Source organism: Emydura macquarii, unplaced genomic scaffold (genome assembly GCF_026122565.2).
Source record: "Emydura macquarii macquarii isolate MOO-44397 ecotype Brisbane River unplaced genomic scaffold, CSIRO-AGI_Emac_v2 contig_3506, whole genome shotgun sequence".
Classification (NCBI taxonomy): domain Eukaryota; kingdom Metazoa; phylum Chordata; order Testudines; family Chelidae; genus Emydura; species Emydura macquarii.
Window position 1 is genome coordinate 10221758 of NW_027133643.1, and position 26071 is coordinate 10247828.

The 26071-nt window shown below is 38.3% G+C and overlaps 1 protein-coding gene across 2 annotated transcripts in view; it reads left to right on the forward strand.

Annotated features, from left to right (window-relative positions):
* The window catches only part of EFCAB7 (EF-hand calcium binding domain 7), a 40535-nt gene that overhangs the window by 3112 nt on the left and 11352 nt on the right, over positions 1–26071 (forward strand). Inside the window, exons 2-10 of one of the 2 annotated variants that reach the window (XM_067535542.1) lie at positions 167–354; positions 4847–5058; positions 9474–9560; positions 10524–10716; positions 11590–11714; positions 19820–19961; positions 23096–23205; positions 24560–24717; positions 24914–25047. In XM_067535542.1, coding sequence (XP_067391643.1) covers positions 168–354; positions 4847–5058; positions 9474–9560; positions 10524–10716; positions 11590–11714; positions 19820–19961; positions 23096–23205; positions 24560–24717; positions 24914–25047 — 1348 coding nt within the window. In that variant the 5' untranslated portion in view covers position 167. Of the gene's footprint in view, positions 1–166; positions 355–989; positions 1184–4846; positions 5059–9473; positions 9561–10523; positions 10717–11589; positions 11715–19819; positions 19962–23095; positions 23206–24559; positions 24718–24913; positions 25048–26071 lie in introns of those variants that run through there. The other variant, XM_067535543.1, reaches the window with a different exon arrangement.

Below are 26071 nucleotides of genomic sequence, written 5' to 3' on the forward strand. Positions count from 1 at the left end.
GCACTTTACAAAGGCAGTTAAGTAGCATTACCCCCATTTTATAGAGGGGGAAACAGATTCACAGAGAGTTTAAGTGAATTTGTGCTTGAGAGGATGGAGTAAAGATGTATTTATGCATTATGAAAGCAAAAGCAACAGATTTTAAATATGTTTGTATTATTCACAGAATGGCCAGCAGTCCTGGAAGTAATGCATCCCTCTCCAGTCAGAAAACCATACTCTCAGAAAGTTCTCAAGCAAAGAAATTACAGTATTCTGATGAGGAGACCTTTTATATGAACTGCAGAGCAGCCTATCTAGCTGTTTTTAAAAGCAGCTTAGAAAATATAAAATCAAAAGAACAACTCTGTTTAGGTAATGAGATAATTTTCTTTATTTGAATTTTGTGTGTGAAGATTATAGTAGTTGATTTTCAAACCAACAGCCAGCATTTCACTGGTGGAAATACCCCAACACTTAATGGAGTTATTTTAAGGATTCATGCAGTTTTTGGTGGGGTTTGGGTTTCAAGCATCGTTTGATGTAGCTATAAAGACTCTTCCAAGGTTTATACCTATTATTAAAAATATTATATAATAGTTTTTCAAATAGTTTATAGAAACTACTTTTCTTCAATATTTTTCATTTTCCTCAAATTCTTAATCTATGTTACTAGGTATTGGATGGTTCATGGAGGTGGGAACAATATACAGAGCCTTTCACCTCTAAATCACCACTCTGAATGAGCAAAAGTCAATACCAGCTGACAGCTATTGGGAGGCCTAAGTGAGTTGTTTAACAGCACCACATTTGATGGTGGCATCATTGCCTACTTGAGGTGGGCCTGGATAGTGCTTTGTGGTTGTGACATTTTGCAGTAAATTGTTTTCCTCTCTCTGACAAGTGATAAATTAAAATGAGTTGGGCTCAGTTCAGTTTCTAGTGGATAAGTGTCCCTAGCACAGAAAATCACCATGGCAACTGGCATTAATTGGCACAGTGGTTTGCAGCTCATCAGAAAAGTTGTTAAATGAAAGATGGAGATTGACCTGCCCTTTCACCCTGAGAGATGGTCTCCCAGATCAGTGTTGAGAAACACTGACTGTGTGGTTTGTGAAAATCTTTCCTTGCCTATATGGAATGTGTTCTGTGCATAAATGGATGACTTCAGTGTTTCATAAGAACTACATTAATTTTGTAAAATGTAAATGTACATTAAGTTAAAGTACTTCTCAATTTCATAGGTTTCAGTCCAGATGTTTTATTCTTTTATCAGTATTATTCTACTTGGTTGTGTGATTAGGTGACATCCTAGTCAACTGTCCAACAGTGTATCTTTTTGGTTTGGTAAATGCAGTTAGTAGTAGTATGTATAAATACTTGACTGAAAATTATAATGCTTAGAAAATGTCTTTAAAAATAATTGGAGGTTTCAAATCTTATTGGGTGTAACTATGAAAATGACCAATGTACACAGTAAGTTAGCTAAAAGAATGATTTATAAGTTGGCCTAGGGGCTGAGAATTGGTTTACTTTAAAATATTTTAATTAGTTAGTTATTCTATTAAATGGATATTTGGAATAGGTTTCACAGTGCCAGCTAGAACTCCATTAAGGTAATGTAGTGTCAATGTTGCCAACTCTTGCAACTTTATCATGTATCCCGTTTTTGGTGTTTGTCTTAAAGCTCCAGCACCTGGAGTGTTATGATTAAGAGAGAAGCTTAGCTTATTTATTTTTTAAAAATGAAAGTTTCTAGCCTTCATGGTTGCAGAGAAAAGCTTGAAAACATGAACCCTAAAAAAGCAAAAAAAAACCCAGGAAGCAAATAAAAAGAACCCAAATCTATTATTTAAAAAAAAAAAATCTCATGATTTTTAAGCTAATACGATTTTTGAACACTTGGCATTGTCAATGTTGCAGTGTTGCTCACTAAGGGGTTATCAGTTGTAGATTATGGTGTGAGGGAAATGGCATGTTTGTTATAAGACTGCTGAGTTTATGTAATCATAGAACGAGCAAAAAATAAATAGAAATGCATTCAGACACAATATGGTCAGTCAGAATATTTAGGGGCATCGTACTCCTCTTTTCCTTGCATAAAATTCATTATCTCCAGACTTTCATTCTCTTTAATCTTAATTCAGTCCATAACATGTGAGCTTTCCACCAGGAAGCCAGTTAGCATGTAAGCTGATGTGTACTTGCTGTGGTACTCCGATGGTTTCAGATTGATAGCTTTTCTCTGAATACCAGTACTTGAAATACCATTCTCTAACACAGTGGTTCCCAACCTTTTTGAGTGTGCAGACCCCTTTTCAACCTCCAAACATTTTGCAGACCACCACATGCTACTAGTTTTATTTGAAATTGTACGTTTCCTTGGTGAGGAGGATGTTGTTTTTCTTTTCCATGGACCTCCTGTAGTAGCCTCGCGAACCACCAGGGGAACTACTGGGTCTAACAAGCATGCTTATTCAATATATGACTCAGTCTTATGCAGACTGTCAGGGTTAAGATAGAAGCCCCTGTATAACATCCTAATGCTGGTTTCAGATCATGTGGATTTTAAAATAAGAGTGGTATGAACAAATGTCGTCTCTTTTATATATGCTGTGCCTTTCATCTCTATCCATATACCATTTGGGCACATAGCAAGTGTTTAGGCATTTTGATTTCAAGGTCAGCTAAGAAAGGGCAATTACTGGTTCAGGCTCTCGGTCTTCTCAGAGCTGTGTGTGAACTGTTTTTCTTTTAAACTTGTAAGTGTTAAGAGTCATTATAGGCTTATCTAAAAGCTTAGCATAAATCCTGGCAAAGAATCAAATGAGTGGTGTCGATGTTGAAGCATCTGTGGTTACATGATGTTTGGTTAATAACACAAACTATGCTATTCATTTAGAGCCTGCTCCGGCAAAACCTCAGTTACAGGAGTTGTAGTTACTCACTGAATGTACTATAATGTGAAGTCCAATCTTGTTGTTCAGGCATTTAGCAGAATTCAGTTGTTAAAGAAACATACTTAAAAGATGTGATCTAAATGATCTTTCAAAAATATGGACTTGGGAGATATGTTTCTAGCAATCACTGATCTCCCCGAAATTATAAATAATACAGGTAGCAGCATCTTGCAGTATATTTATCGAGGAACATTTTTAAAAATATAAACAAATACTCAGCTCATGAAGGGTGCTAGATTGACAGCCCAGGAGACTGTGTTATCCACATAACAACACACACAGAGAATAATTGCCCTTCCTTAGCTGACCTTGAAACAGAAATGCCAAAACAGTTGCTATGTGCCCGAGAGGCACATGTTTAAAGACACAAGCTATCCCATATTCACCAGCCTCCACTCTTTCTTGGAGAAACTACCTGTAGAGGAGAATGAGCAGAAATTTCTGTGCCCATTTTGTCTTTAGGGGTCGCACCTTAGATTAGCAACAAAGGTGCCAATTGTGAAAATAGGTTCTTTGGGGATTCTTTCTGTATACGGACCACCTGCTAAGAATTGTGATGATACCACCAACTCATTTCAGATAGGTTACTGAACAGCTCTGAGCTGGTAAAGACTTGGTCATTGCAGTTCTGGATTACAATCAAACTACTAGCTAGAGAGTTCTCCTAAATCATCTAATTCACTGGAAGGGGTAGGCAGTTATGACATATTTTTATATAGATGGCATATTGGAATTTAGCCTGAATTTAAGATAATACCTTCACATTATAAACTGATGAAAGCCTAATATAAACAAAGATTTTTCAGAAGCTAGCTAGAATTAGCAAATCCAACTTCTGTGACTGCTATGTACAGGAGCAGTGGGACATGTTGCAGACAGCGTATTGGCTTTTATTATTATTTCATTTTATTAGTGGTAAAATAATACCATCTAACAGTTTACTGGAAATTATTTTTCTTTTTACATTTGAAATTCATGTTGTATAATTTGAACTATTTGGCTGATTTACAGAAATAAAGCTACCACTTATTTATGGTAGACTGTGCACTGAGAAGCTGTCCCAATTCCTGTTAAAGTAAATGGGAAGGCTCTCATTGACCTCAATAGATGGATCTGGCCCAGAGTAATATGTGGCTTTACAAGAAACAGGCTGTTATATTATCGCCTGCAGATTATACACAGTGGGCCAAATCCCACACTTATTACTTTTGCAGGGGAAGGAATCTCCCTTTGAAGTCAGTGGGTATTTTGCCTGATTGAGGGTCTGATCCAGCAGGTCTTACTTTTGTGAGTAGTCCCACTGAGTTCAGTGGTTCTATGCACACAAGTACGAGATAGCTACGCAACAGATTCTAAGGGCTAAATTGTGGCTTTATCACATCCCTATGTATGAAGCAGCACATAGTTCTAGTAGCACTTAGAACCAGAAAATTCAGTTTGTGAATTTTTATGGAGGAGGAGGAATATGTTGTGCCAACCCTGTATTTGGCACAGTGTACTTCTCCTCTGTGCCATTCGGTGCATTGGGAAGGAAAGAAACCAAGGCACTGTCTATTCTCACCAACATGCACAGTGGGGATGTAGTACCCCATCAGATGGTTTGGCTTCTCTGACCTCCATGTTGCTACCCATGGTAGGGTAGCCTTGCACTTCTTCCTTCCCAGAGTGGGTGTGCAGGGTGGTCCACAATCTAGCCCTAATCAGGAACACAGAATTGAGTCTACGTTCATATCACAGCTACTGCAGTTAAGCAAAGGTTTATCATTCATGCCTACTTTTGCCTTTAATTGATCGGATTAAAAAGAACTGTCTTAACCTATGAACTGACTGAAGGATATTTTGAGAAAACCATATATATTCTGGCTATCAGTGTCAATTAAGAGTTGATATTATATTTTATTGTGCAGTGCTTCAACAGGCTGGAAGAAATCCATCTCAGAAGACGATTAATAAATACTGGACTCTCCAAACCACCACACTGAATTTTGATGATTTTTGTAGTATCTTAAAAAAAGAAAAACCAGCTACAAAAACAGAACTGCTCAAAGCATTTTTAAAAGTAGATACAAATAATGATGGATATATTTTGCACACTGAACTTTATAAAATTCTTACAACAGTAAGTATCATGAAAGGTAAATTACAAATTTTGGTATAGAGCTATAATTTGCAGAAAATCGGTGTAGTAAAAGAACCATTTTTAAAAGATGTTAAAAATAATTCAAAATTTGGTTTTGTAGGGGGAAAAATCTATATCTTTTTTTTAATGATTTCTTTTTAAGTGTCATGCTTCTTTGACTATCTAATTTCTCTCCCTCTTTCTTATTTTTCCCCTTACAGTCCTGAAGTTGGGTGTTCACCCAACTGCTCCTCTCAGTTCCAGCCCCTGGTAGAAGGAGTCAATAGAAAAATAATTACTACTTTTTTTTTTGTTTAAAGAAACTCTGCCTATTTGTCCTGCATTGGTGCAGCAGAATTGGAAGCACATAGCCCTCACTGAGTTCAGTGCCTAGTTCATTTTGTTCCAGCAACCTTTTTGTGCAAATCTGTTTTGAAAGGGTCTTTTGCAGCCATATGGGACAGTTTCATTAACTCTCTTAGTTAGGTTTGTTCATTTACACACTCATATACTCCCTTCACACGTTTTCTTTCGTTCATGCATGTTCAGAAATAACATTTTTCCTCTCTTAAGTTTGATAATTATGGTGCCCATGATTCCATTACAGTCATGACAAAAATACGTTACTGCAGCCACACCCCTGGGCTCAGGCTCTTATCTCATCAAGCTGCACAATATAAGCTGTGATAGGGTTAGAAGCATAGTGCATAGCAAGGTGGAGTTTGAATTTACAGTGCAAGAGCTTGTTGCACACAAAGGGGGCAGGCCATGCGGATCTTGCTGCCGCACACTAACAGTTCCATAGTATGATTTGTTATGTGCACTTTGGAACATTTCATGGAATCATAGAAGATTAGGGTTGGAAGGGACCTCAGGAGGTCATCTAGTCCAGTGTTTCTCAATGACCTGTCTGTGGACTGGCACCAGTCCCTGAGATCCCCCTGACCCAATTTAGGAAGACAGCAGAAGACAGCAAGACGGTTCCTGTTATCAAAAAGGATGAGAAACATTGATCTAGTCCAACCCTCTGTTCAAAGCAGGACCAACCCCAACTAAACCATCCCAGCCAGGGCTTTGTCAAGCCACACCTTAAAAGATTCCACCACCTCCCTAGGTAACCTTTCACCGCCTTCTTAGTGAAAAAGTTTTTCCTAATATCCAACCTAGGCCTCCCCCACTGCAACTTGAGACCATTGCTCCTAGTTCTGTCATCTACTACCAATGAGAACAACCTAGCTCCATCCTCTCTGGAACCCCCCTTCAGGTAGTTCAAGGCTGCTATCAAATCTCCTCTCATTCTTTTCTTCTGCAGACTAAACAAGCCCAATTCCCTCAGCCTCTCCTCATAAGTCACGTGGCCCCCTAATCATTTTCGTTGCCCTCCGCTAGACTCCAATTTGTCCACATCCTTTCTGTAGTGGTGGGCCCAAACTGGACCCAGTACTCCAAATGAGGCCTCACCAGTGCCGAATAGAGGGGAATAATCACTTCCCTCTATCTACTGGCAATTCTTCTACTAATGCAGCCCAATATGCCATTAGCCTTCTTGGCAGTAATGGCACACTGTTGATGCATATCCAGCTTCTTATCCACTGTAACCCCACGGTCCTTTTCTGCTGAATTATTGCCTAGCCAGTTGGTCCCTAGTCTGTAGCTGTGCATGGGATTCTTCCGTCCTAAGTGCAGGACTCTGCACTTGTTCTTGTTGAACCTAATCAGATTTCTTTTGGCCCAATCCTCTAATTTGTCTAAGTCATTCTGTATTCTATCCCTACCCTCCAGCATATCTACCACTCCCCGCAGCTTAGTGTCATCTGCAAACTTGCTGAGGGTGCAAACCACCCTGTCCTCTAGATCATTAATGAAGATGTGGAACAAAACCGGCCCCAGCACCGACCCTTGGGGCACTCCCTTTGTTACCAGCTGCCAACTAGACATTGAGCCATTGATCACTACCCATTGAGCCTGATGATCTAACCAATTTTCTATCCATCTTATAGTCCATTCGTCCAACCCATACTTCTTTAACTTGTTGATAAGAATACTGTGGGAGACAGTATCAAAAAGCTTTGCTAACGTCAAGGTATATCATGTCTACCACTTTCCTCACATCCACTAAGCGAGTCATTTCATCATAGAAAGCAATCAGCTTGGTCAGGCATGACTTTCCCTTGGTGAATCCATGCTGACTGTTCCTGATCACCTTTCTCTCTTCTATGTGCCTCAAAATGTATTCTTTGAGGATCTGCTCCATGATTTTCTCATGGACTGAGGTGAGGCTGACCACCTGTACTTCCCCAGATCCTCCATCCCTTTTTTGAAGATGGGCACTATATTTGCCTTTTTCCAATCATCTGGGACCTTCCACAGTCGCCATGAATTTTTAAAGATAATGGCCAATGGCTTTGCAGTCACATCAGCCAGCTCCCTTAGCACCCTTGGATCCATGGACTTGTGCATGTCCAGCCTTTCTAAATAGTCCTGAACCCTGTTCTTTCAGCACCGAGGGTTGCGCACCACCTCCCCATTCTGTGCTGCCCAGTGCAGTAGTCTGGGAGCTGATCTTGTCTGTGAAGACAGAAGCAAAAAAAGCATTGAGTACTTCAGTCTTTTCCACATCATCTGTCACTAGGTTGCCTCCCTCATTCTGAAAGGGGCCCACATTTTCCCTGACCTTTTTTTTGTTACTAATGTATCTATAAAAACCCTTCTTGTTACCCTTCACGTCCCTTGCTAGTTGCAACTCCAGTTGTGCTTTGGCCTTCCTGATTTCACTCCTGCATGCTCAAGCAGTATTTTTATACTCCTCCCTAGTCACCTGACCAATCTTCCGCTTCTTATAAGCTTCCTTTTTGTGTTTAAGCTCACAAAGATTTCTTTGTTAAGCCAAGCTGGTCTCCTGCCATATTTGCTATTCTTTCTGCACATCAGGGTGGTTTGTTCCTTAGTCCTCAGTAAGGTTTTTTTTTAAATACAGCCAGCTCTCTTGGACTCCTTTCCCCCTCATATTAGCCTCCCAGGGGATCCAGCCCATCAGCTCCCTGAAGTCCAGGGTCCATATCCTGCTGTTCTCCTTTCTTCCTTTTGTCGGGATCCTGAACTCGACCATCTCATGGTCACTGCTGCCCAAGTTACCACCCACTTCTACTTCCCCTACCAATTCTTCCCAGTTTGTGAGCAGCAGGTCAAGACAGTGGCAGGGAGAAAGAAACCCTGCATACATATGTATAAAGCCTTAATACAATGTTGTATTAAAATACCAAATGTATCACAATATAACATACAATTCCCTTGTACATATGTATACAGTAACATTACAATAACACACTCAATAAAACTACTACAAATTAACATTCAATTGCTGTGATCAGGCAATCATAGAATGGGTTGGGTAGGAGGTCATTCAAACGCAAGCATCCGGCTTTATTTACAATCATACCCATACATTCCTTATTTTTAGAAGAGTCATACTTCCTCTCCTCCTTCTTGGTCAGATCCCTCTGTCTTGTCTAAGATCCTTCTGTGCTTGTGCTTCTGCTGTCATCTTCTCCCGACCATCCGTTTGCCCACACTCAAGCCTGTCAGCTCTCAGTCTTATATACACTTTTTGTCCTTTTTGCTTTCTTAATGTCAGTCAACAGCCCTCAGCAACCCCTCCCAGAAGTGATATCATTTTCGACATACCAGTTGTCCGATGTGCTAATTAGTTTCACTTGTTTACTTCAAGCTGGAGCTCCTTGAGATCTTCCTTCCCACCTAAGTGACCCCTCCCTTCAGGTATTAGGAGTGACCTTTATTTCACTCCAGTCTACCTTTCTGCTGTTGGTCAGTTTCTTAACACCTCCATTTTGTTTCTCTCTCTCTCTCAGTATGACATCATCGTGGCCACCATTTTAGATTTCTAGCTAAAACTTCCGCTAAACTATTTACTACTTATTAAAAGCCTTAAACCTAAATCTGATTATATTTTTATTCATGTCTAAACATTATGATACTGTTACTGCTTTTGTTATTTTAATTAGAAGAGATAAAATCTACAATATTTTCTCCCCCTCTCTGCTCGTTTTTCAGCTGGGTGGCTAAATGCTGTCACTGGTGCTGATCTCGTTACATGGATTAGAGCAGATTAAAAATCTCTTGATCAACATGGAGGGCTTGTAGAATGGGATCTTTAAATTGCATGAATTTAGTTATTCATCTTCAAAGTATTTAGTAGCGTTTCAAATATAAAATATCATTTACAATGCTGATCACTATTCTGGGGATTCAAATTAAGATCAGTGTAAATGTGCTGCAGATAAGATTGCTGGAAAGAATGTTAAAGTATACCTTTCTCCTTTGTGTAGTCTTCAAACCACTAATGTGGGTGAACAATGTTCTTTAGTAGGAACTGACATTTAAATTGTTTATCACAGAGAGGGGAGAAGATGACTGTAGAGGAAGTGGATGCCATCACTAAATTGACTGATGTAAACAGCAATGGCAAGCTTGATTACAATAAGGTACGGTAAACAAGGTGAAAATACTTTTGCAGATGATGATAGATTAATCAAATTCTATAGATACTTCCTGAGCCACATTAATAGGTCCTAGAGCTGATATTTTGAGGCTTGCAGATTACTTGAGTGCTGGAGGGAGTGGTGGTGCAGGTGAATATTCATTTATTATTTGTATTGCCATAGTGCCTAGGAACCTCCATCATAGACCAAGACCCCATTGTGCTAGGAGGTGTATGGATAATATGGGAGCATGACTTCCCTGGCTCCATCCCACAGTGTGCTTCCTTTGGTAATAACCTCAAACAAAGGTCACTTTGTACTAGTGAACATAGCTGTGTTCAGGGGTAGAACCTGTTTCCAGGGCTGGAACTGGCAGCAATGGCAGGTCAAGGGTGGCAAATGAGAGCAAACTTGGATGTTCAGTGTGGATTAGCAATGTAATGTCTTTTTAATCTATATTATAAATACTTTCTTGGATAATATGAAATTTATTTTGTGGGGGAGGATATTGTATGTACTCAGCATCTGTTTTTCAAAGTAGACTATCTCTTCAGTTTTATGTTGTTTCAAACTGCACCTCTAAGCAATGACTAAATTTTAAACAGTCATCAGTCCACAAAAGATTTGCACCATATCCACAGCTTCACAGAAAAACAACTCTCTATTAAAAATTAGACATAAAAATCAGTCCACAAATGTCTAGCAGATAATATAAATCATCTGTTGGGGTGAAATTCATATTTCATTTTCACTTTATAGTGTGACCTCTCTTACTGAATCATGGCTCCATTTTTACTATGTCACTTGAGAGTGGTCCGTCTGATTCATGAAAATAAAATGAGTATTGTGCTTCAAGAGAAACTAGATTCCATCTATTGATTTATCCAGTGCTTACTAATGTGTGTTTTCCCCCTAAAACTGTGTTAAAGAATGTTTTACTTAGTGGTTTACTTTTTATTGTGCAAGTTTTGTAAACTATACATGACAACCAATGAACAATGTCGTAAGACTGCACTAGAGAAACTAGAAGATGACAGTAGACTGAGGCGTCAGCAGTTTGGAAGTCAAGTTGAAACCTCCGCTGAAAGAGCCACATCAATATCAAAACCATCGTCAAGGACCACAAGGAAAACAGATCACAAGTCAACACCAAAGAGAGGTATTTACTTTCATGCAGGAAAGCTCCATTCCAGGAGACAGGTCCCAGTCTCCCAAGTGAATCAACAGACTGAGTAACTTTTTTTAACTTTTGTCATACTATGCAGACTTAATGTTGACTGTGGCAACCACAGAAAAGCCCCACTAGGATTTCTGAGTCCCTTGCTCAAATGGACTTTGACTGCATCTCTTATCTAAAGCCATAACATTTTCCTTAGGACTAAAATCGGCTGATTCTTGTGTGACACAATCCAGAGAGAAGAGGAAAAAAGAGTGTGCAGATGTTGCAGCATGTCAGGCTATTTATCTCCAACCCTGATCAGAAGTAAAGCCTAAAACATTTATCAACAGAAAAACTATTAGTTTTTATTTATAAAGCAAGGCATTTAAACATGCGAGTAGTCTTATTGACTTCAGTAGGTCTACTCCTGTGCTTAAAGTTACACACATGATTAATGCCTTACCAAAGTAGTGCAAAGATTACAGGAATACAATGACAGTATATGAAATAACTGCATTTGTACATAGAATATATCAGTCACTTTGGTTGCCTCAATTTGAGGAAAAATCATGCTGAAATTGAAAAAATGCAAAGAAATATGACAAAACAGAAGAAATGAAAAGATTGTATAGTCTAGAAGGAGTGTAAAGAAAACTTGCATGACCTGTACAAGGAGGGTGGTGGTGGTAATGGGACTAGCCCATGGTTATGTGATTAAATAATCATAAGGGAATTCAGTTTATTTTAATGAGGTTTTGCCATTTAGTTTTTCTCTGTGTGCCTTTGAATGTAAAGATATATGAATAAATACCATTTGTAACATTCTGAAACAATGGGAAACAGCTAGTGTAAATAAATAAATATCTGTTATAGGTGACAGCAGAACTTCTTCAAGGCCTTCCTCAGCTCCAAGTTGCAAAGCATCCATTTCTTCCACTATCAGCATGGGCACCAGCAGTAACACAAATTCAGAGCTAATTGAGCCAAACACAGTAAAGGTACTCTGCATGTTAGTTAATTCTGTTTAAATTATGCTGTTTTCCATTGTTGCATTTTAAATAGAAACAGTTTTTCTCTGATTTTTAGCTTATGTTAGTGTTTGTCAAGGACAGCAATACATTACAGAGAAATTTCATGATACAAAACATTATTAATATTTGTATATAGTGTTGGCTTTACTGACATCCAGTTACTGAAAATAATTTTTCAGGTGTGAAGATTTAATACAACAAAATGTGTTTTTATAAATGAAACCACTGTTGGATAAAACATATAATGACTTTTTGAGAAATTTAAAATTGAATAATTTATTAGGTTGGTGAGAACTTTAGATGCTTAAGTAGTCTGAAAGATTGTGTATCATAAACCTTTATAAGAAAGGTAATTGGAAATAAATAACAGATCTCCAAACATATTCAGTTCAATGGATATTAATTTGTAAATATATCCTGTAGCCTGAAAATATTGATTTTATATTTAGACTAATATGTTCTATAAGTATTTTTGTTTAAATAAATCACTCATTCAATATAAATTCCTGTGGGAGAAAGACAACAAAGTCACTTTGTTAAGTCAATATTTGTAGAGTGTTAATATTGATCTTTTTCCTTTGTTTTCCCTTTCTTGACTCAACCTTTACTAGTTTTCTTTCAACAGAAAATAATAGCTACAGAAATATAAAACATTAACTGGAAACTGCTAGGATACATTAAAAATGTGCACCTTGAGACCTCTGTGTAAAAGGGAAAAAATGGTTATGACCACATAGTATAACTGCTGCTAGAAAACTGAACTGATTGTTCTCATGAGGTACATTTTGTTTCAAATAACAACTCTGTATTTGTTATTGAACTCTGAAGTCCTTTATATCTTTAACATTGCTAGATAGTGACATTTGTTCTATATTAAAATTTAAAAACATGATCTCCAAGGATTTTTTTTTCAATCTGTTTAGGTATCTGCACCCCCATGCAATTTAATCGCAGTTCTAGCATGTTCAAACATGATATGTAGTGTGCAAAACCATATCGTTTTCCAATATTGGATCCCTCTTTCTTTTCACAAGCAAATAAAGTTATTAATGAAAAGCACCTTTAGAAAAGTGATCATCAGTGATCACCAGCATATCCTTCATCAGAAATTAAACCAAATATTGGTCAATAAAAATAAACAGATATAGGTGGTACTGCTAATTTTTGCATCCATTCTAGCTAAGGGCCCTATCCAAAGCCCACTGAAATCAATGGACAGACACCCAGTGATTTCTTGGGCTTTGAATCAGGACCTAAGAATATACATTATTCTCATTCATTTTATATTCACATTTATTTTTCTCCAGCTGTTTTCTGGTACAATAAGAAAGTGTTGTTTTGGTGGACTTAGACTAACACTGGTGATAGCTGAACATCGTGTAATTCAGAAAATTTTGGACCATTATGAATTAAAATTGCTGTGGACAAAGGTAGTGTACTGTACACAATGTAACACTTCCAACTATTTTTCTTTATTCAGTGGAGCTGCGTGACAAATTCAAAGTCAGGACCAATATTTTGGGGATCTAACAAGCTATTTTAAGGAACACCAGACTCCCACCCATTTATCGTCAGTGTCCATGGAAAACGTAAAAAGTGGTCTCTTTTTTCAAAAGCGGACTATATAGATAAGCTTCCCATCCCTGCAGTCTGCACAGATCACATTCTATGTGGTTCCCACTCAGGAAAGAGTAACAAGAATTAGATGTCAGGTATATCCAGGTTAAACCGGTTTGCAAAAAATTAGATATTGTTACGTCTTCTCAAGGCTGAGGATGATCACTTGGGTCAAATCGGGTCAAGATTGGAGTCCGGCGATCTGTGTTCTGTTCCCACCCCTTCCAAAGACTACCTGTATGACCTTGGGCAACTCACTTCAGCTTTTTATGCCATAGCTTCTCATCTTTAAAAAAGGATGAAGGTGCTTCCCTCATTCGCAGGGGAGTTGTGAAGCTGGTGTCACCTAATAATTAAGGTTCCATTTCTAAATAGTTTGTGAAGGGTAAATTAATAATGTGTCATGAGTATGCTCCAGACATGAATAGTATTAAAGATGGTTATGAGCATATTAGTAGAATATGCATAGATGGTGATAAGCAACCTGTTGGACTTTTATCAGTGTGTGTGCACTGCATCTGGGAGTTGTGATTCCCAATGCTGGTAGACAGACTTCAGCTAGCGCACAAAATAGCAGTGTGCACATTGCAGCACCTGACAATGGCTCAGACTAGCCGCCCCAGGGGGCTGGGCAGGCTTGTATTCAGATGACTAGCCCAAGCTACCAGTAATGCCACAACGTCTGCTCTGCTAATTTTAGTGCACTAATTCAAGTTGAGCTAGCACGTCTGTCTACCCACACTGGGAATCAGACCTTCCAGGTGCAGTGTAGATACACCCTACAACAAACTATAACCATTGATTAAGACATTTATTTCTGCAAAACATTATGATTTAGTTCTCTGTGCAGATTTAAAGCAAGACTAAATAAAAAGACTTTTTAAAAAAAGAAAGTATTGTATCCTGTTTTCATATCGTACTGGTACATTTGGCAAGTAAATCACTGAGAACAAGCTTCTCCTGCCTGGGATGCTCACTTTCAACCTCTCTCTGTGTATATGAGAAGCTCTCCACTGACGTCAATGGGAGCTCTGAACACGTAGCAGAATATTGAAATAGAGATTTGAGAGGAGACTTCTGCCCCAAAGCAACCTAGTTATGTACTTTTTTTAATGCAGTTCGTGCCCTGAATTGAAATTTCATGGGGAAAAACAAAAAATAAGCACACCCAATTCAGTTCTTAGTGAACTGTGTGCTAAGGTACTGTGGTGAACTATTCCTGAAGGGATCAATCCTGCTGTCTCTGTGTGGAGTGGCCTCTTGCAGCGCAACTAGTGCGATTCTGTTGTGCAGGAGGATAGTAGGGCTAGGATAGGTATTGGCAGGTCAGGGGTGGGCATTGAGCTGAAGATTTGGCTTGAAGTATATGAACAGTCTCTTGCACTAAATATGCTTTTTATTTGGATTTATGGTAACTGGACATTGCCTATAATTCCCATAATGATTTAGAATTGGAATGCCAATATGTCAGATTTACATACAGTTAAGTATTAGACAGTGATGGTTTATTGAAAGCAATGAACACTTTTCTGTTGTTTTCTCACTGATTAAAGTAAATGTTTTTGTAAGTGTATGTTTTCAAGTTTACCTTTTATTTTGAGCTTTTTTCATTTGACATTCTCCATTATGAATTGGAATAAAATACAGTATCTGTAGGCTGAAAATCAAGACAGGAAGGTGTTTTTAAGTGTTTATAATCCACATGTTTTTGCAATGTGATATTGTTGATAAGTTAAAGAGAGCATAGCACCACCTCATGCTCTGTTTAAGCATAACAAGCCAGTATTTGAATTTGCAAGGGTTCTCAAACTATTTCAGAGTGTTGACTACATCTTAATGGAGAGAAATTGTCTCAAGACCCTCTTACCCCTGCATTTTGGGAATCTATCACATCCTTGTGATAACTATCTAAATCATTTAGCATGAAAAAGTAATGATAGGAAAGTAGTAGCTATCGTTAATGTGATGTAACAGTTGGAAACAAGAACCATCAGACAAGTAGCCAGATGGTTCCCCACAGACCATCAGTGGATCACTGTTTGGGCACCTCTGCCATAGTAAGAAAGGTGAGGTAGGAAATTATTTTTAAAGAGACTTTTTTGTATGTGATAATTTACTGTATCTTTTTGAAAAACTACTACGTATTTGGGCTGTTATTTAAACAATTTACTGTGCACCTTTAACTCTCTTTTAAAAACCACTCCTACTATTTCATCAGTTTAACACTTGAATTTCATCTCACCTGTAATGTTGATTGTTCATTTTTCAAACGTGTGTAAGCTATTACATTTAGAGACTAAAGTAAGTTAACCCAAGGCTTTTGTTTAATTTCTTCAGCTGTGTCAAATTTCAAGGTCAAATCTCATTTTGCGGTATAAGGATCTTAGGTAAACAGAAATTATGTGTGTACTGTAACAACCAATTCACCCAGGGAGGAATATTCTCCTAGGTAAAGATATAGGGGGCTAACTTGCATATTCTTCTTTTAGCACTGGTTTATATTAATAGTAATCTTAGTATAACTTACAAACGTTGGCCCTAACTTCTTTTATAGGTTGATGGAATTCCATCCTCTACACAACCTCAACCCTTTCACCATTGAGCTCCAGTTGCTTTTCACCTCTCTGTTCCTCTCTCTGCCAATTGTTCTTTGTAGGGTAGGCAACTGTTCCCCATCAAATTTCTAGGGGGCAGAGTTTGTTTGGTAAAGGTCAGTGTAAAACGTTAAACCCCAATTCAGGGGGTCTCATTGAGGTCAGGTCCTTCTCTTTTTACAGATAGAAAACCAAAGAACTAAATACCTCTGTGGCTCCTGTTAAAATTATTTTAAAAATATGAAGAACACTAGCATATTAGTCTTTTATATGGGTAGAACTTTGCAGTAAAGGTGGTAGATAAGAGGAAGGGACTTGGATACCTAGTTCCCATTAGGGATTGTATGTCCAGATCCCTTATGCAGCTTTGCATATCTGAGCTTAAAGTTTTTGCTACAGAGTAGGTGGCGGAATTCTGTTTAAATGGAAAAAAGGCTCTGTAAGAATTCTAAAACATAGAGTTTATCAGCTTCTTTTCAAGTGCTAAAAAAAAAGTGAACCGAGCAAATAAAACATCTTTAATCGTATATGTAGGGCACTAGTTGTCATTTCATCTGATGTTCAAAGTAAAATAAATTCTATAGTCTCAGTTACCACTAAAAAATAATCCACATTATAAACCGTAAATTAGCAGAAGGATTGGCAGGCTGAAATGAAGATAATGTAAATGCTACCAAAGACTCTGAATGCTGAAATAATTGTCACTGTTGGGTCAAATTTGAGGTCATTGACAGGGAAGTGTCAACATACTTGTATCACATATGTACAATAATAAAATACTTTGTATTTGCAATAATTTCCAGATGCTACAAGTACCCTAAGAGTCAGAATTATCAGAATTATTATTACCTAGCTTATAAAAATAAAGCTGAGTTTCCAAAATTTTGTTACTATTTCTCTTCCTATATTTTGAAGTTATTGTTTCAGTTGGATTTGTTTCTCTGGTTTCTTTGGGGATTTATTCTATTATTTTGTGCAATTGTTTCTTAAGAGATGGATGATTCAGAGGCAGTATGTGGAAGTAGAGAAATGTTTTTGTTAGGATCTGCAGAACTTTTTTCTCTCAATAGCTGGGATGACCATTCTTGAGTCATTTAAATTCTCTGTAACTTTTATACTCTTTTTACAGATAATTAAAGCAAACTTACTTATCTCAAAGTGATATTGTAAGTCTTAATTTGGTAAGGTTTGTAACATACCTTTAGAGCCTCAAATGAAAGATGCTATAGGGCTTGATCCTGCTTTTGTTGACTTTGCAATGCAGAATTGGGCCTCAAATGAAGACTTCTGTTACTCTGTGACAGCTGCAGAGGTATGCAGTTCTGAATGGGCAGATCTACATATAGGACCCAAATCTGCAAATGCTACCAAGTGTTATACTTGGTGCCATGAGTCTACTTGTGGTAACAAACGCTATGGGCCCAATTCTCTGTTGCCCCTCACTTTGGGTAGTGCAAAGTGTGTATAAAATGCTATCTCGTCAGAATGGCTGCATTTTACACCCACTTTTCAATGGTGTAAATAGTTACATAAGGTGCAGTGTAATGTGGAATCTGTCCCTAAGTCCAGTAATGATTACAGAGTAATGGCAGTTTCCTATAACAAAACTAAATAAGCGATGTGTCCAGAGAGAAGAAAATGTTATGGTGCATTATCCTAACAAGAAACGTTGTCTTTCTTATGCTCTGTTTTATTGTTGTTTAAAAGAGATGATATGCACAGACTACAATGGAAAGATTCCAGAAGCTAAGCTGTGCTCAGAAACAATGTCAGTAGACTGAAATGTCAGAGGATCATGGTCTTCCATTGCTAGGAAAATATCCACAAAAAGCTTAAGGGATTTTTCAAAACCAGTGAAGCGAACTCAATAATGCCTTTCTTCCCTCAAGGTTGGAAACATCCACTGATGACTCTCCTATGATGACTTTGTTTCTGTTTTCACAGTGATAGTTGGAGGGAAATTTTGGAACATGCCATTTTTAAAATACCTGGTGTATAATTGTTGTTGTATCTTGGCAGGAGCAACATGGCTTCTCTAGAAACCTCGTATACGAATAGTTTAATCTTTTTTTTGTCTTTCCAATGGCTTCAGCGTTAGCCAAAAAGAATCACTTTCAGTACAAAGAGGGAGAAGAATTCATACCCACTTCAGCCAAACTCTGGCAAGCCTTGTGTCATAGTTCAGGGCAACTGCACCTGTATTTCCCTTTACTGACCCAACAAGTGCACCCAGTCTCAGGCTTCCAGCTCCCCAGCTATTGTTGGGTGGAGACTTATGTCTCACTCCTTTCTGGCTGGGGTATTTTCAGGCTGCACAGTTCCCTGCCTTTACTGTGTAGTTCCCAGCACAGACAGGTTGCCCAAGGACATCTGCTTGCGTCTCTTTAGAGACAGATAACTTATATCTGTAGCAATTATATTTGTTATCACAAAGACTTTCTGTGCAAGCCTGCTTTATTCTTAAAGTAAAAAATACTACTGCAAAAAGATATTTCAAAACAATAAAAGAACATACACACATGCTAATAAGCTTACCAGAATTAACCCCAACCCTAACATGGACTCTAGCAGGATCAGTTCTTCATCCCTCTTTTCTTCTCCCACCAGAGGGGACCCTGGTGGTTACCAGTTCAGCTTCAGTTTCAGAACAAGAACACAGTCTTGTGAGGCCACAGTAGGCTAAATGCTTCCAACCCGACCCTAAGGATTGGGGCCTTCCATGGACCAGAGGACCTGTCCGTTTGCTGGATCAGGAAGACGACCATGCACCATTTTAAAACCAGACTATTTATCCAAAACGACTTGTTTTGTCTATTGGCCTCTGGAAAATCTAGTTTGATCTAAAATAAGCATCTCTCTCCAGCAGGGTGGTTTCTCCAGAGATGTTACAATCTGAATGAATTTGCCTATTTACCCCCGCTGTTCTCCTATTTACCCTTCCCATGGAAATACATATAGTTCCACATTAGCACATACACAATTGCATTTTTAATACAATGGACCCCAAAAGTATTAACTCAATTCAATAAAGTTTAATTTAATTCAGTAACGTTCATTCAGGATATTGCAGGAAGTTATCAGTTTGTCATATCTGGAATGACGTCTGTGTATCAAGCCAACTTGTGTTAGATTTATGAGAGTAATACAGCTACATGTCCTCAGACCCAGATCCCCCGAAGTTATTTAGGTGCCTAACAACCATTTAAATGAATAGAAGTAGGTGCCTAAATATCTTTTGAGGATCTGTACCTCAGGACCCAATTCAGCACAGCACTTAACCACATGCTTCAGTCCCAGTGACTTCAATGGGACTTTTATATGTGCTTAAGTGCTTTTCTCAGTTGAGATGGATTTAAGTACATGTGTTGCTGAACTGGGGTCTCAAAGAGTGACTTTGGTGAATAATTCATGGTTAATTTATTTGACAAATGTTACCTGCTTGTGACTTGTCTGAACAAAAAATTCTTTGTTGTTCAACCAGTTCATGATTGGATGACCTGATGGAACTAATAACAGTACAATTTTCAAATTGCATATTCAAGTGTTAAATTCTCAATTTGGAGTTCACACAATTGGTTAGTTATGCAGTTCAAAATTCACTTTCAGCAAATATTTCAGCATCTGAGAGTAAAATTTGTGAAGCGGGTTTGCTAGAATATCTGCTGAAAGTGAATACAAAAGAGGAGTACACGCTACCTAAGGGAATTCATTTAAAAATTCAAAGGAATATTACAGAAGATTTTATGCAGTATTCAACCAGCAGTAGCTAAGACCAAAATAATTTACTTAGAGAGAAGCATTAAAGACCATGATGAACTTCTAATATACACATCTCGTTTGTTTGTTTGTTTTTGTTTCCAGGATTGGCAGTGTGCACAGTCTAAAGGATGCTTCTTCTTAGAAGAAGATGGTGAAATCATTAATCACAAATATAGGTTGTACTTACCTCAAAGGTCTACAGTATATATCACCATTAAACCTTTCAATCTTAGCCAGTTAGAAGGTAAGCATATTTAAATTTTGTTTGTTTGGAGAATCAGCAGGGAGGTCTGAGAAACTGACATATTCTGCAGAATATCCTATGGAACTGTCAGGGATTGATCTGAGACAAGGTGGGTGAAGTAATATCTTTTACTAGACCAGCGTCTGTTGGTGAGAGAGACAAGCTTTCATGCTCTCACCAACAGACATTGGTCCAATAAAAGATATTACCTCACCCACCTTGTCTCTTTAATGTCCTGGGACCTCACCCACCTTGTCTAATATCCTGGAATAACAACATTGTATACAGGGATTGGTCTGTCAGAGGGCCAGATCTCCTTACAAAAGATCTAGTATCTCCAGTAATGCAGTAGTGGACATCAGTGGCTGATGGTCATGGTCTACCCTTGGCTAGCAGTATGGAAAACTGGGGGTGGAATCTGATCATGGATGGGTTGAGTCCTCCACTGTCCCTCTGCTAAGTTAGGACCTCTGCCCCTGAGTTTAAACAGAGTCTCATGTTTAATCAATAAAGATATGATCTGAAGTCACTGGGTAGACTTCAGTGTGCATTGGATCAAGCCCTGAAGTTTTAACCTTTTCTGATCTGTCCCTGTTGCCTGTGGTTTTTTTTCATACTCTGGATAGGGAAAGGTTTGTGTATGTGTTTATATATATCACCTATATATATATCTATATGTAATGTGGGTGATCAATTTGAGGCATAGTAGAGGAGCCTAATTTTCAGAAAGTTCTTGAACACCCATCCTCTCAAAATCAGGCTCCTGTAAGGTCTGAATTTGGGCACCCAAAATCATTAGTCACTTTTGAGTTGTCCCACCGGTTGTCAGCAAGCACATTTATTTACCTAGGTTATTAATAACACCTTTAGAATATTAAAAATACATTAGATGACCACCATCAATTTGAAGTCTCATCAATTTCAGAATATGAGTTTATAGTAGGTTCAATTACAGCATCTGTCCCCTGCCAATTTTTTGTGCTTTTACGGCCACATTTTTCTAGTTAGGTTTTTTTTTTCTCTCTCCCCCATTGTTTTGTGAAAAAACTCCAGGAGAAACTGACTATCATGAAACTGACTATATGTGCTGACAAATGCACAAAATGAACGGGGAAAAAATAGAGAAAAGTATTGGTGTCTGATTTCTTTCAGTAATAGTTATCTCAGGTATTATTTGTAACAATAGTTGGCTAAACATGTTCAGACCGATGTGATTTTTGAGTTGACAGTGTCCCTTTAAAATACAGTTTACTTATCACTATTTATGCTCTTTGTGTATTGTCTGCATTTCTCTTTGCTTAGTCAGTCAACATCACTGAAGTCAGTTATACCTCTGTTCATAGTCACCTTTGTTCTTAGGTTCTTAGTTCTGCAAGGTTGATGTCCCAAACACTTGAGTGGTATGTGTATTTGCTTAAAATTTGCTTTCATTGGAATATTTTTTAAAATTCTGTCGATTTCAGATTTGATAGAAGCTTCTTGTTATAAAATTTATCTATTAGCAACAAATTTGATAATGTCCCTTTAATTGTTTTTTTTTTTAATTTTACGTGTTTTCTTTTCTGGGAAACAAAGAAACTCAGTTAGTGCTTCTTGTTTATTCAGACAGTCATGTACTCCCGAAGTGGTAAGAGCTAAAATGAATTTTATGAAATTAGGGTCTCTTCGTGTTTCTATTATAAACCTTGTATGAGAGGTTTGTAGCTTGTCCATTTTAATTTTCATTTGTCTGAAATGGGGCCAAACTAGGTGAAGATGATCCCTCCACATGCATTCTGCACTCTAGTCCTCCTACAAGCACGCCCAGCAGGGCATCCCGTCCCCTGGCTTGGACATTTTTCTCCAGAAAGCTGTCACTTTTTCCTGCTCAATTGTGTGTAACAGATGCTGTTACGTCCCAAACATGCCTGAGAATCTTTTGTAGTGGCTACTGCTCTGCTGCAAATGATTCTGGGACATAGCTGAGAATCAAAAGCTCATATTACATCTGACTGAGAAAAAGGAGGTAGTACAATGATCACCTAGGAAGAGGAATACGTATAGTAGCACAGCAATTCCCTTTTGATGAGAAATTTTAAAAAATGGTTAAGGTTTTAACAAAAGAGAGAGCAATGTTTGTGGTATGTAGCAACAACCTAACATTCTCTGACTCACACAATTGCTATACGAAATGGAAACTAAAGCTTGTACTATGGTTTTGCTTTTGTTGTTAACCTGAAGACCACTGAGTAGCTAATTTTTCTGACTGCCCCTTGAGAAGTTACACAAAATCGGATGGATTCAAATGGAATTATGCATAGTAGCATATATAGGATCAGGCTTCCCTTCTAACTGGACCTAGTACAAATCAAATAGAAGTTCTGACTCTCTGTGTCACGTGCTTGCTAGGTAAATCTCAGAAATTACTGTGGCATATCCTTCAGAGACTTCCACACCCCCAGAAAGGTAACTCCAGATATGTGATCCATTGTATAGGAGCTGAGCGTATGTTGTAATTGTGCGTTACTTGAGGACAATCGTGCTGGTTTGGTATTCCACCACCCAATGATCTTCACTGACAATACATAGTACGAATACACATTGGCACATTGTGCTGTTTACTAAGATATTTTCCCCTCTATTGAATAGAAGCTAGATTTCCAATCAAGGTAAATTTTAACAATATTTACAGAACCTCAGAAGAGGGACTCATAATTGCTGACAACTTTAATTGCAAATGTCTAGGAATGTCTTGTTCTATAACAAGAGAAGTAACGAACAGTCTTATTGTGTTTGTGATAGAAAGGAACTAATGTAACTTCTGTAGATACCAAAGCTCTTGGCATATGAGACCTTTTATCAGTAATCACTGTGTGTCAAAGACTAAGGGCAAATTCTCTGCGCTGACATACCCTGGGGATCTGAATAGCATATTATAAACTCATTCTGTGTGCGGCTCTTCCAGTGAGGTCAACAGGAGTTCTGCATGTGAAATGAACATAGAATATATAATAGAAAGGTCCACAGTGTGAATCAGAGAATAGAATTATGCCCTAAATTTATACAATTATCAAATATTTGTTTTTGGGGGAGGAGAGGGATGTTGGTTTTTGGGGGGCTGTTACTGTTTGGTTGGAATTTTTTTGCTTTTTTAGGAAAAACTTCTCCATGGTTATCAGTGGACACAGCTTTGTATGTTCTTAAGGAAAATGAAACCCAAGAAAACGTACAGCTCGTGAGCTTTACTGAAGTACAAAATAAAGAGGTTAGATATTTTCCTTACTTTTCTCATGTTGATTTTTAAAAATATCTTTCTGTATCTGCCAGCACAGTTTGGGGGTGCACAGGTTTGGGAGGGAGGCTGAGCAGGACAGAAATGAGGAGCAACTGCTTTATGCATCTTCCTCTCCAAAACTGGCACAGAGGTCAGCAGAAGTTAATGTTACTCCTAGCAACATTAACTTCATTCCACACCTTTCAAACACTACCCCATGGGGTGCAGGGAATTGCCGTGCACAGGTGCAGAAGGGTTGAGGTTGCTCCTGGGAGAGTTGTGTTCCGAAGAGGTAGGCCAGGGAGAAATGTTGAGTTGCTGGTCTCTGCACACATGTTCTAAGATCCAAGGGATTTGCCTGTGGAAACTCAAGTTTCACCCTCAAAAGTCACCTTTCCTCTGCCTCCAAAGGGTCAAAACACCAAAAGGTTGGCTTCATGGACTTGTCCCTTACTTCTCTTTCCCTCTGCCATGAGTATGATTCCAGCCATAGTTAGGCACTGGTACGTGCTCCTCTCCTGTGGTGAAACCAACAAAAGGAGAAATGACCGTATGAAATCATTTCCTCAGCTATCAAGCCACAGGAAAATGAGTTTGGGGCAGGGTTGTGCTGGGAGCTGTATAGACATATACCAAGCAACACTCCCTGACCTGGGGAGTTTACAGTCTAAATAAACAAGAGAGAACCATTAGATCCACTTTGCAGATGGGAGCTGAGATAGAGAGAGACTAAGTGACTTGCACAAGGTCACATAGGGAGACTTTGGCGTAACCAGGAATTAAACCTTGGTCTCCTGAGATCCAGCCCTAAGCCTTAAGCATGTGTCTTGTCGCTTGTGAATATTTACAAGGAGCCTTGCAAAACTTTTGTTGCAAATTTGAGTCAGGTTGATGAATCAGGGCCATACGGTGAGCCAGTCTGCAGCTGACTTACATTGTCTGTGGGAAACAGTGAAAAAGTCGGTGTGGTTTTGTCAACCTGCCTTCTCTGGCAGGAAAAATGGTTTGTTCTGTTTTATTTTCAAGTTTAAAATTTTAAAAGGGTTAAAAATTGGCGAGGTGGTAGAAATATTATTGAACGGTTCTGGTGAGGAAAGTCCCACGGCTACTTCTGGTCCTACACAGCTATGTAACTATTAAAACAGCTAGCAGATCCACCTGTTCTCATGTCCATATACTGTCATAAAAAGCATCTTGTAGGGATTTGCTGTCTCCAAGGAAAGAAAATATGGGGGCTCTAACAGTCAGTGCCTTCTATTAATTGATCATTATTGTGGGAATATTAATAAGGAAGACTTTGGTTAAGCAATGGCTCACAGGTTTCTCCATTTTCCATTGAGACTAGATGTTTAGGTGGAAAGGTGAACTGGGATCTGGTATTTACTGGCTAATTCCATTCACAACTGGCTGTAGGCTCAAGAAGATAAAAAACCAAATTATTGGAGAAGCCAAACTGGTTTATAGAAATGAAGATGGAGAGCTGGCCCTTACCAAAGCATTCAGGTGAGTCACGTTTGCAAGGAGGCATGCTAGCTATTATAATAGTATATGCTGTCAGTATCCTTTCTGCTGCTGAATTTATTTGTCTGGATATCATTGCTTTGGAAACTTTTTTTCAGTATATTGGATCATTCACAGCACTGGTGTGAGGAAGGAAGCTAAAGCATTTAAAAACTGTCTAATCTTCTCCATCTTTTAGAGCAACTTTATCAGACATATTTGAAATGATTGATTTAGATGGAAATGGCCTTCTGAACTTGGAAGAATACAATTTCTTTGAACTGAGGACTAGTGGTGAGAAATGTGATGAGGAAGCCTGGGCTGTATGCAAAGGTAAGCTTGTTACTCTGCTTTATTAAAATGACTGGGAATGTTGAACTTTTGGTGAGAAGTTACCTACATTCATATACAACATTAATACAGTGTCATGCATACTCTATGTGTTGTGAAGGTCAGTTAATCAGTGTGTGTGAAGAGCTTTGGACATGAAAAACATGACGTTTAGTGCATATTATTATTGTTTTCACTAGAAAATATCAATTGTAGCAATGCTTCTCCAGATGTCGGCATTTTCCATTGGAAATCAATCTTTTAAAGCTTCATGAACAGTCCATAAAATTGTCCATATTTTCCTTCTCACAGTGTAAACATGCTTTTGGAGACTTATGAGAGTGATGTTGAAAGCCTGGCGGATGTTTAGGACTCTTACAGCCATATATTGCCCTTGATCTGTAGGCACAGTTCTAATTAATGTCAGTGGGAGCCCTGCCACCTTTTGAGTGCAGTATTTGGCCTTAAATGTCAATTCATGGGGGGTGGGGGGCAACACATTTCTGTGGCATTAAAACTCAAAATCAGTTATATTTCAAAGCCTTGATGAGCTACAGCTCTGCCTCACAAGGGATAAATTCATTAACGATTATGTGATTCTCAGACACTACTGTGATGGGGCCATATAAGTGACTAGATCGAAGGTAGATCAGAGCTAATTGACAGTGGTGATCTGGCTATAGCCCCTTCTGTAGACATTCTAGCCTATGACACATTGTTTAAATCTGGCCACAAAATTTGAAATTCTGCAGGTCCTAGTAAATCATTCATTCTGAAATCCCCACTATATGTCTGGAATTTCTTCCAAATGATAGAGAGATCATCCAAATACTGTTCTCCTGTAAATCAGTTTTTCTCCTCCTGTTTCATCCCACTAAACTCTGCACCACCTTTTATACCTTTATTTATATTTGTGTGTGTCTAAGAGAGAGGAAGTGACAGTAAACATGGTGGATGAATTACCAGACATTAATCAGTTGAAGGATTCGTATGAATATCATAAATCTTGAGAGCAGAGTTCAAGCAG